Source organism: Capra hircus, chromosome 10, assembly GCF_001704415.2.
Source record: "Capra hircus breed San Clemente chromosome 10, ASM170441v1, whole genome shotgun sequence".
NCBI lineage: Eukaryota > Metazoa > Chordata > Mammalia > Artiodactyla > Bovidae > Capra > Capra hircus.
Genome location: NC_030817.1, coordinates 50,074,727 through 50,095,652, shown reverse-complemented (window position 1 = coordinate 50,095,652; position 20,926 = coordinate 50,074,727). Strand labels below are relative to the sequence as shown.

Sequence of the window (20,926 nt, the reverse complement as noted above, 5' to 3'; positions counted from 1 at the left end):
GGATTCTCCAGGCAAGAACACTGGAGTGGGTTGCCATTTCCTTCTCCAATGCATGAAAGTGAAAAGTCAAAGTGAAGTCGTTCAGTCGTGTCCTACTCTTCACGACCCCATGGACTGCAGCCTACCAGGCTCCTCCATCCATGGGATTCTCCAGGCAAGAGTACTGGAGTGGGGTGCCATTGGGGTTCGCACATCATGGTTGTGGCCAAATATGGTTCACCACCTGATTTTACAAGTGAAGTTTTAGTTTCTAAATTTTGGTTGTGTAAAATTTCCAGAAACAACTTCTAGAGCCAAATTATTTTTGAAAATTAATAAAATATTCCCATATTATAGATATATAATTCAGTTCAGTCAGTCATTCAGTCATGTCTGATTCTTTGTGACCCCATGGACTGCAGCACGCCAGGCTTCCCTGTCCATCACCAACTCCTGGAGCTTGTTCAAACTCATGTCCATAGAGTCAGTGATGCCATCCAATGATCTCATCCTCTGTCATCCCCTTCTCCCATATTGGGTTATATATTTAATTAAATGCAGGTAATTAAAAAAACCCCTAACTTTGAAGGGCTAACCCTTTAAAATTTGTTTAGGGACTTTCCTGATGTCCAGTGGTTAGGAATCTGCCTTCCAGTGGAGGGGAATGTGGATTCAATCCCTGATTGGGGAACTAAGATCCCACAAGTCTTGAGGTAACTAAGCCTGGACTCTGCAATTAGGGAGGTGCCCACATTGCCCCAGTGAAGACTCAGCACAGTCAAAATTTTAAAAAATATTATTCCATTTAAAATTTGTTCAATGAATACAAACACAGGGGCAGCGTGGGTTGGGGGGTGGAGAATAAGAAAACTATCTTGGAGCTAGCAGTGTTTTAAAAATTCTTAGAAGTCTAACTATGAACTTATCTATACAGTATACATTACATTCCTTGAAATTATTTAAAAAATTTTTATTCACTTATTTTGCTGTGTTGGGCTTTACTGGGGTGGCTTCTCTTGCTGCAGAGCACAGGCTCTAAACATGCAAGCGTCAGCAGTTGTGGCACACAGGCTCAGCAGTTGTGGCTCATGGGTTCTAGTCGTGTGGGCTTCAATAGTTATGGTACAGGGACCAGCTGCTCCTCAACATGTGGAATCTCGCCAGACCGGGAGTCAAACCCATATCCCCTGCATGGGCAGGTAGATCCCCGTCAACTGCACCACCAGGGAAGTCCTACAGTTCTTGAAATTATTATAGGAGTGCAGTAAATGACTTTTCAAACTAAAATCATCACTAGTTAAACAAAAGGAATATTAGTGATGCCAAATTTCATGTCATCAAATTACTTAGGATGTAAATATCTTCCTTAACTTAGAATAAAATCTAGAGCCCTAAACATCCCCAGTGATAAAATCTAGAACTTCTGAATTTATACCTTGTTTCCTATACTTGAAGAAATAATCCTGTATTTTATTAGATAAAAAAACAAAACCAAAAAAACTTGATGGTTCTACTGATGTTGAATGATACATCAGTGGGCTTAAAAATCTAAAAGCATTTATAGAATTCAACCACATATTCTTTAGGGGCTTCCCTGGTGGCTCAGATGGTAGAGAAGCTGCCTGCAATACAGGTAACCCAGGTTCAAACCCTGGGTCGGGAAGATCCCTTGGAGAAGGAAATGGCAATTCACTTCAGTATTCTTGCCTGGAAAATCTCATGGACAGAGGAGCCTGGAGGACTCCAGTTCACAGTGTCACAATGAGTCAGACACGAATGAGCAACTAATACTTTACACTTTAAAAGCCATACAAATCTCTTTCTCTCTCAAACACACACTGAGTCCTATCTTACATCTGGTTTGTAATATCTCAAAAATCTAAAATATAGCAGCTGAGGAGTTCAATAAATTGCAAAAGCTGGTGAAATTCAGCATGTTCTTTCTTTACAAAGAAAGGTCAGAAGACAACAAATATCAATGTGGCTGTACCATCACATCAGTACAAACAACTGGATCACTGGACTCACTAGCTAGTAAATTTTCATTCTCTCTCTTTTTTTTAATTTAAAATCATATCAAATATGGGCTGGCTTGTCACAAAAATGAACATCTTAGAAATACGGATTAAAAGCCCGTTATCTACACTGATACAAGCCTGACACTGTTCTGAACAGTAGTTACTGTCAGTATAAACAGTGGCTATTTCTTCTCACTAATGTATGAAGAAAATCTTTCATTCAATGACTAAACCAAATATAAGTTTGGAATAGATTACAGAACCATTCCCTTTAGATACTAAGTTTTTCTGCTCGAAGGATCTATAAGGTCAGAGAATCAGCCACTTGAAAATTTTATATAGAGGTAGCCTTCAAATAGAGACAGATTATCTAACAGTCTGAAATAAGACTCTTAAGTACCTAGTTGTATATCCTACAGGATTGTCAGCTAAAGGAGCTAAGCAAACAGCTATTCCAACACGTGTTCAGAAACTGGAGTGTTCACTTTATGAAGTTCAGCTGAAGCTGGTGCTGCCTGTAAATACTATTTATTCTAGAATCACTAGGATTCTTGCTAGTTGGGACTCAATCAACTGTCTATAAAAACACTGTTACTCTAGCTTCCTAGTGACTTCCAGAGAACATTCTCTTTGAAAGTATAGTACTTGCTGCTCATCTCACTATTTTTGTGGATAGACTGGAGGTAACAATATCTCTGTAGTTCTCTAACTCTTGATCTTTTTCTTACTGGTTCAGATAAACACTTATCTTTTAAATGGTGATTTTCTAAGTTATTAATTTCTATCAGCTCCAGAGAGTTGTATTTGTTCTCTTTTCTATTAAAATCCTCACTTTAGCCACCCTCAGAATTTAATATGACTTTACTTAATATTTTTTCTAATTATATTTAGTATGTACATGAGAATGCTAGATCTTTAGACATGTTTAGTGGTCTCTGTGATTTAGAAACAACTCAAAACATCTCCAGTTCATCTCAAGGGGTGTCCCTAAAATAGAAAATTCAGTATTAAAAACGACAAAATATCCACATTAACTAAAAAAAGCCATTCCTAACAAAATTAATTCCCACAAAAGTTTGGGAGAAAGGAAGGCATCATTTCCTAAACTACATTCAATGACCAATCCAAAAGTTATAGAACTCTATACCTGTCCACAGCAAAGCAAGAAAAAGTGGTGTTTAAGTTACTTTGATTTAAGAAATAATAAAGTTTCTTATGAGGGAAGTATCAGAAAAAATTTTTTTTCATAATGGCAGGGGAGATAAAATACACTTTGGAGTTTAACAAAAAAATTAAAGTGAAGAAATTATTTGATAAACTGTTATACCTTTTGTTGAATAATATATACATACTTACAGATAGAGGACAAAGACTAGCATATTTGACCAAGAAACAAACAGTCATCAGTCTATGCATGGGACTCTAAACCAGGGAGAAATGCAGTATTTCCTGCCAAATCAGTAAACAAGGATGTCACAGTCACTGAAGTCCTAAAAGTCTCTACCAAATAAAAAATAATTCTTAAATTTTAGGTTGTGACTACTTTTTAAGTCAACATCAATTACAGTGAAAATGAATTAAGATTTGCCATTTTGATGCAGGGCATGACAAGTTGTTCAAAAGATGCTTTCAAATGCTATTGAACAAGATCACAATTTGGGTTTAAAGGCATTCTGAAATATGACTAGGTGTTTACTTTCTGGTGATAAAAATCTGTAAAGTGTATCATGTCTTTCTTATTTCAGGATTCTGCATTTTCTGCAGCATGTTAAAAAAAAATCTCTGCTTGGAAATACTAACATCAAGTCAAGAAATAAAGAACAAATAGCATATACAAAAGCAGAGACATTACTTTGCCGACTAAGGTTCGTCTAGTCAAGGCTATGGTTTTTCCTGTGGTCATGTATGGACGTGAGAGTTGGACTGTGAAGAAGGCTGAGTGCCAAAGAATTGATGCTTTTGAACTGTGGTGTTGGAGAAGATTCTTGAGAGTCCCTTGGACTGCAAGGAGATCCAACCAGTCCATTCTGAAGGAGATCAACCCTGGGATTTCTTTGGAAGGAATGATGCTAAAGCTGAAACTCCAGTACTTTGGCCATCTCATGAAGAGTTGACTCACTGGAAAAGACTCTGCTGCTGGGAGGGGTTGGGGGCAGGAGGAGAAGGGGATGACAGAGGATGAGATGGCTGGATGGCATCACGGACTCGATGGACGTGAGTCTGAGTGAACTCCGGGAGTTGGTGATGAACAGGGAGGCCTGGCGTGCTGCAATTCATGGGGTCGCAAAGAGTCGGACACGACTGAGCGACTGAACTAAACTGAACTGAACTGAAACTTCCCTCCATCTGAAAAATGCTTCAGAGGACCATAAAGATTTTCAACCAATGATAGAATAAAGGGAAGAAGAAAGTACAGACTCTTGATACTTCAGAAAACAAAAAATAATTAGCATGAATTCTAAGCAGGAATTGATTCAACAAATTTTTCCTCCTTTTATGGGTTTCTTTTCTGAAAAGAAATGCTTTCTTAACAACAGTGGCTGCAATTTACTACTCACAATGTTCCAAGTGCATATATTACTTTTTTATAAAAATAATCATAGTATTTATGTTTTCAAACTTTTCCTTGCTTTTCAACAAAGTATGGTATGGGAATGCCCTGGAGGTCCAATGGTTAGGACTCTGTGCTCTCACTTCTAAATGTTCAATCCCTGGTTGGGGAACTAAAATCCCATAAGCCTCATGAAACAGTCAAAAAAAAAAAGTGGGGTGAGGTAACATGAAATGGTAAAAATTCCTTTAAACTTCTAGTTGTAGTGGTAGGAACTAGGAAAAAAAAAAAAAGGAACATTTGCTGAATGTCTATTATATACTAGGCACATGTTAGGCACATAATACCCTTGTACTAACATTTGAGATAAGCATTACTATCTCCTTTCACAAACGGACACTTGGTATTCAGGGAACTTAAAAGCATTCTCTAAGACTACAAAACAAAAAGCAGCTGAGGCCAGACAAAACCCATCTGCTTGAGGAGGAAGTATGTGCTAGTTTTCTATATCATCCTTTCAGATGGTGATAGGTCTTTAAATAAGAAAGCAATGAATAAGTTTGATCAAGAAAAACATAACTGACAGAATAAACTGTTTTAAATGTAATATACCAAGGCATATTATGAGTATGCCAAAATACACAGTGTGCTTTAACACTCAAATTGAAAATGGTCTTTGCTACTAAGTTTGGTTATAATTTTTGGCTGTATGTGTAATCTTGGACAAATTAATACCTAAGTCTCAATTTCCTCATTTGTAAGAAGAGGATATTAGTTATATATTTGTGTGACAAAGTTAAAGATTAAGATGATACAGATAATGGTTAGCACAGAACCCCACACAGGTAAGATATGTGTTATTCTAACAAAGTGACATTGAGACTGTAAAGGGCGGTAACAAATACAATGCAAATGTTTTAACTTTTCCCACAAATTATTAGGAAACAAAACACAATTGCCTTCAATCCCTATCCAGTGTTTCAAAATTTCCTCAAATGTTTTATTTCAGTAAAGATCTGATACAGATGAAAAAACAGCTTGTGTACATACAAAGAACAAAGACTAAAGTCAGTGGTTAGAGGAGGAGAGGGGAGGTTCAGGAGCCCTAAAAAGGAAGGATGACATCCTGCAAAGTCAAAGCACACCCATGCCTTCAGAAAGACTCCCAGATAATCTTAACAACTACAAATGCCTCCTATTATCTATTGGCCAGGAGGCTTTACGCTTTTATCCAAGCTAGAGTACGATAACAATTTATCCCTTTTTGTATCTGTGTTGGTCTTACGTATTCCTCAGTCATCTCTAGATGGGAGAGTGGGCCTGCCTTATAGGAAATGCATGAAGGCTGTATTGGGTATAGAACTCAGTTAAGGCTGTACTTCTAGATGTGGCTTCAGAATGTGTTTATTTTTTTCACATGTCTATGTTTTTTATCTGTATCAACTGCTGCTAATCTTGTCAATCAAGAGTTCAAATGTCAACTCTTGATGCCATTAGTACTTCCTAAGGCAGGGTTAATTCTACTTACTGTTTCCAGAGTACTTGGTCCACACTTTTACTCGACTCACTTAAGTATACACAATTAATTCACTAAATGCTTGTTTGTCACACTAGTTCCCTGCAGGCAATGATGGTGTATGTATGATCAAATTCAATTTCCAGGTATCACTCTATAGTTCTGCTACAAAAGTTCACTTTGTTCAATATTTCAACCTGTCTAGAGAAACAAGTGGAAAACTTACATGCTTAATTTAAGAACACCATTTTTTCATTGGTAAGAAGAAAACTATGCCTGTTATGCCTTTTGGTTATGTACTGAGCATATTAATTTTAAAACCCTAAGAATGTAATACTTTAGACTTGAAAGGAACTTAGTCCAAACTTCTCAAGGGCTAACTGACAAGTCCAGGGTCATACAACCAATCAATAACTCAGACAGCAGATCTGAACATACTGTTTTCTTAACCTCACTGACCATACTGCTTTAATAATGTCAATACACTGTTACCAGACCTTTATCCACAGACAGAAATTACCATTCAGTTGTTCTGCAGAGAGGAACGGAAAAGCTAAGGTTTGTTAACTATGATACTTAAATATGTAGCATGCTTATAAAAAGAAAAGGCCTTTAGCCAACGGTCTGTGGTCAAATTATGTAGTTATCCAAGTTTGGCATGTTAAGTAACCCTGACTGCTTTTTCCAGAGCTGTGTGAGAGATGCAGTACTAACCTAGTTCTTCCACTTTCTTTGGTAGAGGTAACACGCATTTTACAGATGACTAAAGACTGGACCAGCAGCAAACTGTGACATCTAAAATATTATGGTGAAGTTTCTAGTTTGGGCAGTAAGATCTACAAATGACCATGAAATAAAATATACATAGTCCATTTTCATTTTTATACCCGTTTTTAAACAATTCACACTGTAAAAGGCCTATGAATTAAATATATTCAATAAAAGCATCCAAATAGAAAACCAATGTTTTAAATTCCCTTTGTTTTAGACACTGAAAAGGTAAGTAGTGTAGCCATAAGTGTTCTCAGTTTGTTATTTTAGTATCATTTATCAAAGTACTAGTTTTTAGTTCAAAAAAATTCTTTTTTTAAAACTTGAGATTTCAACACAGCATTTAATCTAAAGTATCTTTTCAATTAAAATGCATTTATTATTTATATATTCTTAATAACTTTTAACATGTTTGAGAAACTATTTTCAGCATGGTTTCAAAGCAGTATGATCATGTTCAATGCTGATGTTAAGTAAAGAATTGAAAATAATTTCTAATCTTTTTAATAGAAACATATCTAATAAATCCTCAATAAAGTAGCTAGTAATACAATATATATAAGTAGGCTTGACTTGTGAAATTGACTTGAGAGCCTAGTGGTTCTCAAAGAAATCAACCTTTCATCACAATTCATTCACTTTCTCTCTCTCTGTGGCTCATCCTTAAGACCTGAGACAATATAGAGAACTACCTCCAGGCAGTGAATGCAGTTACTATTAGGACATAAGGAACACTGGTGACCTCCAGTGTCTCTTCTCTTTCCAGGCTGCTCTGTCCTATTTGCCTTTTGTTTTAAAAATGAAAGGACTATGAAATAGCAAAAAGATAATGTTTCTTAAAATATTATAAGGCAAAGAAATGAGATGAATTTTTCATCTACTAATCTGGTATTTTTTAAAACCTATATAGTTCTACCAAATATTAATATATAATTTAACTTGTTACTCTTATAGAATTATAGTAACAAATCACCAGAAAGACTGCACACTTCCTTCCATGTTTTAGCAGTTCTGTCAGATTTAAATATGACTTCTGTTTATCTAGCAGAAATCATGTTCTACTGTGGAACCACCTACCCCTGCAAAGCACACAACTGTTAAAATGTAAATTGCTCAACTATTTTTAGCTGTTGCTGAAAAAAAAATCCTGTCTTTGGGAATAATGATTTGAGGCATTGTGTTCATTTTGTTTATCAAGCAGCTATTCAGCCTCCAGTGGGTCCAAGTGCTTATGCAAGCAAAAGCTTTTAAGAATGCCTGCAGCTGCAATCCAACCTTCCAGGTAGGCTGCAGGTTCAGAGCACAGCTGCCCTAGGCTGCATAAAACTCAGATCCATCTGGAAGTGAATTTCAAAGAGGATTTCAAATTTGAGTTTTCATGTATCATACAGAAGAGAAGGCGGGGGAAGAACATACGAAAGAAGGAAGGCAAACAACCAAAAAGATGGTATCTCTACTTCAGCCTTAATAAAAAATAAAAAGCTCAGACTCATGCTGCTCCTTCTAGATTACTACTTGCCAAGCCGGATATTCCATTCAGTGTATACTTGGATGAGCTGTGACTCACCCAGCAGCACCTGCGCCCATGTGTTAAGTACTGCCAAATAAAAGGCCAACACCATTTACACAACAAAGAGATGTACCCTACAAGGCATGCGGCCTCAATCCAAAAGCCCCACACCCCATTTGTTCTAAGCAAAGGGAGAGGAAGAAAATCCCCCCTTCTCACACCAGGGATTTTTAAATTGTAGGTGGATTTATGATGTAGGTTCATTTACAAATACTTTTACTCTTTAAGAGAATAAAGTATATTTAACAGCGCAAACACCCCTACAGCATCAGATTATCATGGCCATTAATGATTGTTCACCAAACCTTTCCAACCTTTTTATTCTCATGAAGCTCTTTATTCTCAAAGGATACATTTTTGAGCAAAGAGGGATCAACAAACTAGTTTCTCGAAAGCTTTCCTGATGCTAGGCTGAAGTTAGGAAAGGCTTAATGAAGGCTTTAAAATCCACAAGAGATTCACAATGAACATCTGACTTGGTGATTTATGCATATTAATAACCTCAGTCCTACTGAGGCAAGCTGAGCCGAACATGTCCGTCGAATCCTAATATCTTTAGCTCCATTGGGATTATTACAAATGTAAATTTCTAAGATTCTCAGCTATTAATCTCTGTCTGTCCTCCTGTTCAGCAACATAATGACTAATTAAACATCAAAAGACCTGTACAGGAGATCTTCTTTGACAGCTACTGGCCTAGTCCTCTTCCCAAGAGGGGAATTCAAATGACAGGGACACAGAGTGAAAGCATATGAGTAAGCTACAAATCATTGCAAAGAAATCTAAAAACCTAACACTGAATTCAGATTTAACTCAATCAATGATTCTGTGAAGCAGAGAACAATTACTATGTGAAGTATGCCTACTGACACCAACTGAATGTATCCTGACAGTGTGCAGATACTGAATACCTGAAATTAATTTGCTTACCACAAAGCCAAAAAAATAAAAAATAAGTGGTACTTACAGAAGAAGGCAAACCAGGAGGTACCTTTCTGACTTTCTTTGCTTGCAAAGGATCTGTACATGGGAAACAGTATATTTCATCAGTATTTATTTTAGAAAAGTTCAGACTTCAAATGAGCAGGAAAGAATTTTCCCTACTAGTACCTTCCTCGTTTTCCAGGATTTAGGAATAAGTAAGGGAATAGAGGGACAGGAGCTCCATTCTTCCTAACCAGTTCTAGTGTAAAACAAGTACTCCTAATGAAGTGATGCACTCTGAAATACATATCCCGTAAGTCTGGGAAGATGACAGCAAACAAAGTAAAACAAGAGAGAAAATAACAAACCAATAAGTATGTTTGAGAAAAGGGAATAATATTTCTTAAGTACCTATTATGTACAAGGCTCCCTACTAGGCACTTTACATCATTATCTCAGTTTCATCTGCAGATGGGCATTTGGTGCAACAGGTCAGTTTAATAATATGACTCCTTAAGAGAGACACAAATCTAATGTTCATATCACACTAAGAATTAGGTTTAAAAGCATATTAAATAGACTAAAAGCTAATGCTATGCTATAAATTATGTTAAAAATTTGAAATATTTAATAACTGAAAAGTTAAGGTTATACTAATATCTGAGATATGTTACATAAACTATTAAACACAAGCACTGTCATATATGATATCATCCTGTAAGTATTCTACAAGAATATTTCCTATAACAATATGTGGTTAAAATGGAAACTTCAGCACTAAATTTCTATACAATTTATTCTTGGATGTTAATATTTATTTCTAAGAAACAATTAAAGTATATTTCTTTCTAAGATACAGATTATTTATTAAAGGATAACATGAATATTTTCATATGCCTACCCAGCCTCACTTGGTACTATTTGTAAAATTTAAAATTTACTACTTGTTTGTTTTATTGTAAAAAATGGGTGTTAAATGCAGCCTTCCAATCATACACAAACAATGGATCCAATTCAGGATCTCTCAGATGGGTTTGCCATTAAGAAGACAAACACATAAGAAGGCTAACATTAATTACAATGCTTTTGAAAACTATAAAAGAACTAAAAAAATGGTATTTTCCTGGGCCATAAATAATATGAGAGTAAAACATGCAACTGTTTAAGAAAGAATGAAATTCATTTAAATTAGGGCTGGGATTCTTTATAGTAAATATACCAGGAGGCTGCAAAGCTAAAAAAGCAACTTCATAAGTAATATGTGGAAAAATTATATACAATAAAGAGAGGAAAAAACACTCATTAGCATCTGGTTCCTACCAAGAGGCAGCCTATATTTCCTTCAAATAAAAGTGCCAAAGATAAACAACATCTGGCACACTCTTTATTTATAAAACTTACCAGCAAAATTTTTTTTTCTTTGGGAGGCTTTTTCCAAAACCCAATTCTTCACAACTAATACAGTATCCCTTGAGCAAAAGCCACAGTCCATATACATAAAGAGAGTCAACTGAACTGTTCCTATAAATCTAAAGCCCATCACTCTACTTTGGGATAACTAGCAGTAGAATACATTGCTCTTTAGATTAGGTCAGTTTTTTCTCTGCCCTGGGAATGGAAATTTTTCTTTTATATTTTTAATCTAATCATTAGTTGCCATTATACAATTACATACATAAATGTTGGATTCAAAATCATGAATTTAGAATACAGACTTCACTTTTGGGAGGTTTCAAAGTATAATAGTTAAGAGAATAAGCTGATTGGATTTAAATTTCAGCTCCATCATATAGCAGCTGTGTGAGCTTGGGCAAGTTACTTTACTTCTTTGAACCTCAGTTATCTACAATAACTTCCTGGACCTGTTGAAATAAAGGGAATACAGAAAGATGCTCACGGCAGTACCTTAACAGAAAGTGACACAATAAATTTTAGCCATTATTATTAGGTTTATATTAAAAATTGTGGCAAAACCATTATCAATTATTAAGCTAGTGTTTTGCAGAATGTTGATTTTCTAAAGCATCTAAATATTTTGAAAAGATGCTAAAATTGGAATCGATTATCTCTGAAATCCTTCCAGAGATTTTATGAGTAACTGCAATACCAAGAGAGAGTATCTAAGACTGAGAAATAACAATGAAGAGTGGAATGACTAATAATTTACTAGATGGTATTTACACAGGAGATGAGTGGGCTTCCTTGAATACCAAGCTTTGGCTAAGCTGCTTACTTTCCTGCATATTGGTTCCTCATTTGTAACACGTGAAGTGCAAGTTGCTCAGTCCGCCTCTGCGACCCCATGGACTACACAGTCCATGGAATTCTCCAGGCCAGAATATTGGAGTGGGTAGCCTTTCCCTTCTTCAGGGGATCTTCCCAACCCAGGGATTGAATCCAGATGTCCTGCATTGCAGGCAGATTCTTTACCAGCTTAGTCACAAAGGAAAGCCCATGTAACATGAGGTTAATATTATAACTTACTAGAATTTTTATACAGTATGTATAACACTGTACCTGGCATAAAACAGAGAATCCATAGTATCTAACATCATAATCAAAATAAAAATGAATACACAAGCCTTAATTTCTGGGAAGCTTGAGTTTTTATGAAATAAACTCCCTCCCTTCCCCCTCAATATTCCAGTAGCTCATTTCCGCCCTGAACTTTTAGTAACAGTATACTAGCCTATATTAGTGCTTTTTGTCACAGTGTGTGCTCACACAGCATTCTAACAAGATGTTTTTCTAGAGTGACACTGACACATCTAGAGTCAAAAGCATGTTTTTACCCTGACTAACTGATTTGGTGGGAAACAGAAGTGGAGATGGAGAAAAGATACTATATCTTACCATTCCCTTAATAAGTATATTGGTCTATATCACAGGGGCTTGCTCCAACAGCACAAATACTCAATCACCTATAAGGAGAGGTGGGTACATCTAACCAGAGATTTCTATGACTAATATGACAATCCATCACTGTGTCCTTTTATACCCTCAAGCATACTCTAGACTCAAAGGCTAGGAATATTTTACCAAATTTTGGGTTTGACAGAGACACCTGTGTGCTTAGTTGCTCCAGTCGTGTCCGACTCTTTGCGACACTATGAATTGTAGCCCGCCAGGCTCCTTGTCCATGGGATTCTCCAGGGAAGAATAATAGAGTGGGTTGCCATGCTCTTCTGCAGAAGATCTTCCTGATAGAGGGCTCAAACCCATGTCTCTTATGTCTCCTGCATTGGTAGACAGATTCTTTACCACTAGTGCCACCTGGGGAAGCCCCTGACAGGTAGATATACAAGTTAGCAGCATAACAAGTATTTGTGGAATAAACAGCTAGGACCTATTTTCTTTTGGTCGACTATGTTTATTTTAGAGGGTGGCCTATCCTCAATATAAACATGCTTTACAGTTTCAATTTTCTCATATGAAGGATTCTTTGTAAGAATAATCCAAAATTCCCACATTTAAACATTGACTGGATAGGGTGTCAAGAGTATATCTGAGGCTTGCTGTAAGCAGCAACATGAAACAGACTGGCCTGGTTAGGCTACACACAAGACATGAAGGAAAGAAGTAAGGATAATGAGAGGTGTATGCTTGATAGTTACTGAGTTGCCTTTTGAGGTAGTGTTTTGGAACCAGAGAGAGAAAATGGTTGTATAGCATTGGGAATATACTAAATGTCACTGAATTGTATACTTTAATAAGGATAATTTTATGTTAATTTTACCTCGATTTTTAAAAAATTGAGGAATAGATGCAATGAATATGCAAAGAACATTGGACTTGGAGTCAGAAAGTCTGCATAAACCACCTACTAGGTGTATGAATATATCCTCCTTTGAGCCTCAGTTTTGTGTTAAAGCCTGTATTATGCCCAGTGCCTAGTAGGACTGCTATATGAATGAAATGAGAATGTATATTATAAAACCATTTTGCAGACTGTTCAGCATTATATCAACTGTAGTCAAGAATAAGGTATTAATATTAGTACATGATATTTTTATTACAAGAGGGAAAACTAGTCCCATTTTTAAAGCTCCATTTTCCACTATTCAGTTCCTCTTAAGGTGATGACCAAATAAAACTATTAAGTTGTTTATTAAGTATATACTACTTTATGCAAGGGCTTCCCTGGTGGCTTAGACGGTAAAGCATCTGCCTGCAATGCGGGAGACCGGGTTCGATTCCTGGGTTGGGAAGATCCCCTGGAGAAAGAAATGGCAATCCACTCCAGCACTCTTGCCTGGAAAATCCCATAGATGGAGGAGCCCGATAGGCTACAGTCCATGGGGTCGCAAAGAGTTGGACACGACTGAGCGACTTCACTTCACTTTATGCAAATAAGCCCTAATATCATCATGACACCCAAGAAATCAAATTCCTTCTAATTAGAAGTGTAGCCAGAAGCATAAACTAACGGGTGATGGTGGGGAAGAAACATTTTTAAAATGGGGTTTGTTGTGTCATACACTTACCAAGTGCTGCAGAATCATGGAGTGGTCTTCTCCTGGAACTTGTGGCAGAAAATGAGTAGTAGGGTGTCCCAGGTTTTCCTGAAGAAGAGAGTTGTGCTGGGCTTCCAAGCCCTAGATCTTGTCTCAGGAGACTAGACTATAAAACAAGGCCAAGGAAACAAGTTACCTTCTCATTGATTATGGACCCAAATCTGAAAATGACATCACTTTCAAAATATTTATGGTAACCTGAACAATGCTTTGAATTTAGGAAGTATCTAAGTACTTGTTTGAATTTTATTAGTTTAAACCCTGTGTTTTCTCTTTTTGCTCATCCTCATGTCCTCATGTTGCCTGCTTTTTAGAAATTATGTAGATTCATACAATCTTAGAGTTGAAGAATACTTTAGTTGGTATGTAGCTCCACTCTTTTTTAAAAATAATTATTATTTATCTGGCTATGTTGGGTCTTAGTTGCATCATGTGGGATCTTTTGTTGTAGGACACAAATTCTCTAGTTGTGGCATAAAACATAGTTGCTCAGTGCCATGTGGGATCTTAGTTACCCGATCTGGGATTGAACCTGTTGTCTCCTGCACTGCAAGATGGATTCTTAATCACGGGACCACCAGGGAAATCCCCTGTACTTCCACTCTAATCATTAGGATCATTTTTGAAAAATGTCCACCCAGTCTTTGCTTGAATGCTTTCATGAGCACACAAGGGAGTCAATTCTGTTCTTTTTTCCATTTCTTTTTTCTTTATGGAGAGCTCTCATTGTTTAAAAGAGTACTAATATTTTTAAGACTAGCCCATTCCTGTTTTCATCAGCTGTGTCTCATGGCATAGTTTGAATGTCCTCCCCACCATCCCTGCCCCACCATCCCTGACACAGACCTCCAAATTTATTTTCCATTTGTCAAAGTCTCTTGGAAAAGGGAATGGAGAACAATGCCCCAGATGTAGTCTTATTAATGCAGAGGAGTTTCTGAGACTACATTTAAACAACACATTTGTGCTACCCAAGCTTATATTGAGAGGTTAAGAGAGATCACACCCTGTTACTCTTCATTATACAAGTTGCTATTAAGTAATGTCCCTCCAATGGTTTCCTTGTTCAGTGTGTGTGTTCTTTGGTTCCAAGTGCAAGACTTAACATTTATCTCTAATAAAATCCATCTTGCTATATTTGATCCATAATAACCATCTGTCCAGGACGACAAGGCTGAGGAGAGAGCTCTAACATATGCCACAGAGACATCATGACACTCTATCCAGTACCACACTGAAATCCAGTGATTTAGCAGCCCTGACCTGCTAATCAACTGACCCTATCATAAAGTAAACGATGTCAATGTAGCAGAATTTGTTTTCAAGCTTTCTGGAAGCTGAGGGAAAAAGAAGACCTCAACTGGAAAGCCTGTTAGATGCACCTGAGAAGAGGTTCTCAAATGAAAACAATTGTGACTTCACTAACATATTTAGTATTCTCCCACCCCATATTTAATAACCTTTACAGTTAACACCACACTTTGGTGGCTGTCATTCTGGCTACTGAGTATCATAAAGGCACAGAGAAATAAACCACAGCTCTGGTGAGAAAGAATCAGTAGAACTTTATAACACTAGTCATTTTTCATTTTCAGTTTACCATGCTACTTAATAATTTTAAATAATATTTATGTTTCAGCTTAAAACTCTGAGGTGGAATTAATATAACATAAAATTAACCATTATATTTCCAACCAGTGACATTTAGTACATTCTTAATATTGTGCAACCATCACCATCTAGTTCCAGAACACTTCATCACCCCAAAAAGCAATTCCATATCCATTCAACAGTCGTTTCCATTCCTTCCTTTTTTCTCGAACCCCTGACAATAACTAATTTGCTTCTGTCTCTCTGGACTTAACTTATTTTGAATATTTCAAATAAATGGAATAATGCAGTATGTGACCTTTTGTGTCTAGCTTCTCTCAGTATAATGTTTTTGAAGTTCATCTTGTTGTAGCATGTATCAGAACTTCATGCCTTTGTATATACAGATATACTGTAATTTGTTTATGCATTTATCCACTGATGGAACATTTTGGTTTTATCCAGCTTCAGACTATTGTGAATAGAGTTGCTATGAACATTTGTGTGCAAGTATTTATTTGAGTAACTCTTTTCAATTCTTTTGGGTAGACACAAGAGCAGAATTGCTGGGTCACACAGTAAATCTATGTCTAACTTTTAGAGAAACTGCCAAACTACTTGTTTTAATTCTATTCAGATTTTGCTGTTTCTTCAGTTTTCCTGGTGTACATATTTCTAGGAATTTGTCCATTTCATCTAGAGTGTCTAATTTTTTAGCATACAATTGTTCACTGTATTTTTAAAATCCCTTTTATTTTTGTAAGATTAGTAGTAACGCCCCTATTTTCATTTCTGATTTTTGTAATTAGAGTCTTTTTCATAGTCAATTTAGCTAAAGATCTGTAAATTTTGTTGATCTTTTCAGAGAACCAACTTTTGATTTTGCTGGTTCTATAGTTTTCCTATGCTGTGTTTTTAAAAATTTCTGCTCTAATCTTTACTACTTCCTTCCTCCTGCTGGTTCTGGGTTTGGTTTTCTTTTTCTATGTTCTTACAGTATAAGTTAGATTACTGGTTTAAGATATTTCTTCTTTTAAATGTAGGCATTTACAACTATAAACTTTCTTCTGATCACTGCATCTCATGTTTTGCTATATATTCTTTTCATTTTTCAGTTTTTTTTTTTTTTTTTAAAGAAAAAAGCCTCCTCAACAATGCTGGGTTACATATGAAGTAACCAGTGTACTAAAAGAGCCAAAGATCACTGTATTTTTTCAGAAATGTTTATAGTTAAGAAGACAACTTTTTCAGACTTCTCAAAAGGTAAGTGATTCTTTGAATGGAGTTGATATCTTCTAAGAGAAAAAGTGAGGAAAGGAGAGTTTCAAACAACAGATAATATGATGTGTATATGAAAAAACTACATAATATCAATGTAATTACTTAGAATTAATCACAAAAATTTCAACAGATACAAGGTTCAATAGATTAGGAAAGAAAGGTGCTGACTAATAGGCATGAAGGAGAAATAGTTCCCCTTAAGATAACTATCTCTAGGAGAAATGACAAAAATGAGGAAACAATAAATATAAATGTAAATAACACATGCATCCTTTCTATTTCTATAACAAATCATTAGAAATGGATCTCCTGATTATGTTATTTGTGTGAGAATAGTGTGACCCAGGAATCATCAAGTCTCCTATATGTATTATACTAAAATTTCCATTGTCACATCTGTTTTGTGTTTCTGTTTTTTTTGCCTGTGCTAGGCACATTCAACATTCCTCAAATAGCAATCAGAATATGGCCAGAATATGCTAGATGGAACATATTATTACCATATGTTTTAGGGTGGGGGTCATGTACCTTGAAATTTTTCTTTTAAGAAATCACTAGTCTTTTAATAGGATGTTCTCTGTTCACTAAACTGACTTTCATGATACAATGTTTAAAGGTGCCTGATATATTTATTGCTTCATCTGTGTTTTCTAATGCAGAAGGTACATATGAAACTGGTCGCTGCATCCACACAAACAAGTAAAATACATGAGAGGAGATGGGTATTTATATGTCACTCAACAATGTTCCTTTCAATATTTCCCTGGCATATAAATTCTAATGGGCATATAAAATGATGATGATTAATATCGTGGTCAACAAACCATGGTCTACAGGTCAAATAGGACCTGCTGGAAAATACTTTTATTGGGACACAGTCTCACTCATTTATTTATGTATTTGTTATAGTGTTTTTGTGCTACAATGGAAGAGTTGAGTAGTTGCAACAGAGAATGTATGGTCTGGAAAGTCTAAATTATGTACTATGTAGTCCTTCTCAGAAAATAATAATAGACTCCTATGCAATGTATTGATGGAGAAACAAAGGACTGTGTTTGGAGCATGGTAAAGAAGTCTGTGTGTTTAAGTTGTAAGATAACAATAGGTACTTACAGGTGAATGAAATGTAGCCAGTGAGTTACTTCTTCCAAGAATTCCAGTAAGAGTCATAACAAAGACCAAAAGAGGCACGCTGCTACTGCTGCAGCTAAGTTGCTTCAGTCGTGTCTGACTCTGCGCGACCCCATAGACGGCAGCCCACTAGGCTCCTCTGTCCCTGGGATTCTCCAGGCAAGAATACTGGAGTGGGTTGCCATTTCCTTCTCCAATGCATGAAAGTGAAAAGTGAAAGTGAAGTCGCTTAGTCATGCCCTACTCTTAGCGACCCCATGGACTGCAGCCCACCAGGCTCCTCCATCCATGGGATTTTCCAGGCAAGAGTACTGGAGTGGGTTGCCACTGCCTTCTCCGAAAAGAGGCATAACTTAATCTAAAAGGTGAACAGGAAATGTATTTCTTATATTCCTAAAAGTAAATGTCTGTAAAAACTCGGATGTCCTGGAAGCAGCATGGGCTTTGGAGTTAGGTACCTGAGTTCAAATCCTCACTATAAGATTCTGGGCAAATTATCTAACACTAATGCATCTGCTTTGTTTTCTATATATGGTTATATTACTAACTAGTTCAGAGGGTTACTGGAGAAGTAAGTAAGGCTTAAGTAAAAGTAAGTGGCATGGTTGTAGCCCCTTGTGAAAAATAAAAACTCAATTTCATTTTTTCTTTCCCCATAGGTTACCATATTCTAAGTATCATAAAAGAATGAAAATAAGATGAAGGGCATTTTTTGTTGTTTCCTGGGTACAAAGTAAGGAGACCTCAGCTGCTCTGAATCCAATATGGCTGAGTTATAACTCTCAATGGTGAAGGTAAGATAGGATGTTGGAAATAGAAGAGAGAATAAACAAGCCCTCAGAGAAACAGCTGACAATTAGAGTCTAAATCCAAAGAGGAAAGTGACAGACTTAAACTGTATCAACCTAGATCAAGAATAAGCAGAGAAATGCCAACTTATTCTCAGAATGATTCAGCAGAAGTATGTACGTTTATGTGAACAAACCCACATTACAGCTTACAGACCAACAAATATAGGCATATACTGAGTGAAAAAAAGCAATGCATGTGCACTAATATGGTGAAATGTTAAATGATGAAACTTGATTAATAGTACATAGATAGTCATTGTACTATTCTAGTATCTTTTCCATGGGTTTATAATTTTTCAAAAAACTGGGGGAAAATCAGACTAAATATCAAGGGTACACTCAGTTCAGTTCAGTTGCTCAGTCGTGTCCAACTCTTTGCAACCCCATGAATCGCAGCACGCCAGGCCTCCCTGTCCATCACCAACTCCTGGAGTTCACTCAGATTCATGTCCATCGAGTCAGTGATGCCATCCAGTCTAGCATACTATCAAATATACCATCTCAGATAATATTTACTGGAACTGTATTAAGCATTACATAGAGAGATTATACAGAGGGCAAGAAGCGGGACCCAATTTGAATCTAGTTCTGTTGAAGAGGCTCTTTCCTCACTACAACAAAATTTCTACAGCAGTCTAGGAGTCCAATTACCATTTTTAAAGGTAACTTGAAAAAATGTTAAGTGACATATAAATGAATTTGTGAATTACAATCCTAAAGTTGAGTTACCTATAAAATACATACTGTAGATTTTTGTACATATGCATGAAATAAAGGGAAAAAAAGAACAAAATTTTTTTTAGGGAAAAAAGTTTACTTGTTACCAATTTTACCGATGATATACTTTTCTCCTTCCTCTTAGACAAATCTGGAGATGTGGTTAGGAAATACCCTATCTTCTTTTTCTCCAGTTAATATAATTTCAAGAAAGCCACAGAAATTGTTCTTCATGCTGCTGTCCTCCACCCAGCTGTCCTAATCACAGAAATAACCAGTTCTCCTGTTTTATCTGTACCATGATCGAATGATTAGGCAAAGTAAATGAAGGAGAAATTGTTTCTTCTTAAGAACACAAGATGATATTTCATCTTGCCAACTAAAATGAAATGTTTAGTACTGTAAGAAACACAAGAGAAGTTTAAGACAAGGTTTTCTCTCCAAGGACTTGATACACTAACTAAACCATTTTTTTTTTCCTTTGATTCTTTAAACATTTTGGTAAAACTAAAGTGCACATAATAATCTATTGAATTTTTTCTAAAATAAAATTACATATCAGCTCATACTATTGATTTTTCTGCCTGCCTATAACAAATGAGAAGCATTATTGATCTTGTCCTGGAGGTATCTCAGTCAAAAAGAATACCCAAGTATCCCAGAGGATATAGAAGCAGACAAAGCAGCTTTATTCTGCTGCCTTACGCAAGGCAGAATTAGTATTCTGAAATAGCATTGCACTAAATTTCCTAACACATGCTTCAAGAAAAAGAATCTTTTTCATAGTCATCTAGAAACTCCATCTGTGAGAAATCAATCTAATTACCAAGGAATAATTAATACAGGGTTATTCCTTAAACACTAAGATAGCCTAGATTATTATCATAAAAACCTACAGTAAGTTTTATTTTAAGTTACATATGACATACTTTTAGCCTAAATAAAAATGCCCATTTCTTTACATGGAACTTTAGTAGCCTGTGCAGTATTTTTTAAGTTCCCTCTTCCTCTTCATGTGCGTGAGAAACTTGGGACTCTAAAATGTGAACCTGAAAAGACTATTTAGTGTTCTTCAGAGTGATTAGACAGGAAGTCCGCCTGCAGTGCAGGAGACCTGGGTTGGATCCCTGGGTCGGGAAGATTCCCTGGAGAAGACAATGGCTACCCAGTCCAGTATTCTTGCGTGGAGAATTCAATGGACAGAGGAGCCTGGTGGACTACTACAGTCCATGGGGTTGCAAAGAGTTGGACATGACTGACTAACTAACAACAACAACACACTTCATGGTGATACTGACCAAAAATGTAAATAAGAGGTATAAAGCAGTGGGCAAGGCCAGCATCATTTACTAATGCAACTTTTTCATAATTACATTGGAACATACTGTGAATGCAATTTAACAGGACCACAGGAAAATATAATATATGAAAATGGTACTGATAACTAGCCAGGAGGATTCAAAATCACACTGTAATAATTTGGATACTCTTTACTCTTAAGAGGGAAGAATCT

General features: G+C 36.2%; 1 protein-coding gene across 7 annotated transcripts in view; it reads right to left on the bottom strand.

Annotated features, from left to right (window-relative positions):
- The window catches only part of TCF12 (transcription factor 12), a 390,660-nt gene that overhangs the window by 71,520 nt on the left and 298,214 nt on the right, over nt 1-20,926 (bottom strand). For all 7 annotated transcript variants that reach the window (XM_018054262.1, XM_018054263.1, XM_018054259.1 and 4 more), the window contains 2 exons: nt 13,814-13,949; nt 9,373-9,425 (listed from right to left, as the gene is read on the bottom strand). In XM_018054262.1, coding sequence (XP_017909751.1) covers nt 9,373-9,425; nt 13,814-13,949 — 189 coding nt within the window. The remainder of the gene's footprint in view (nt 1-9,372; nt 9,426-13,813; nt 13,950-20,926) is intronic.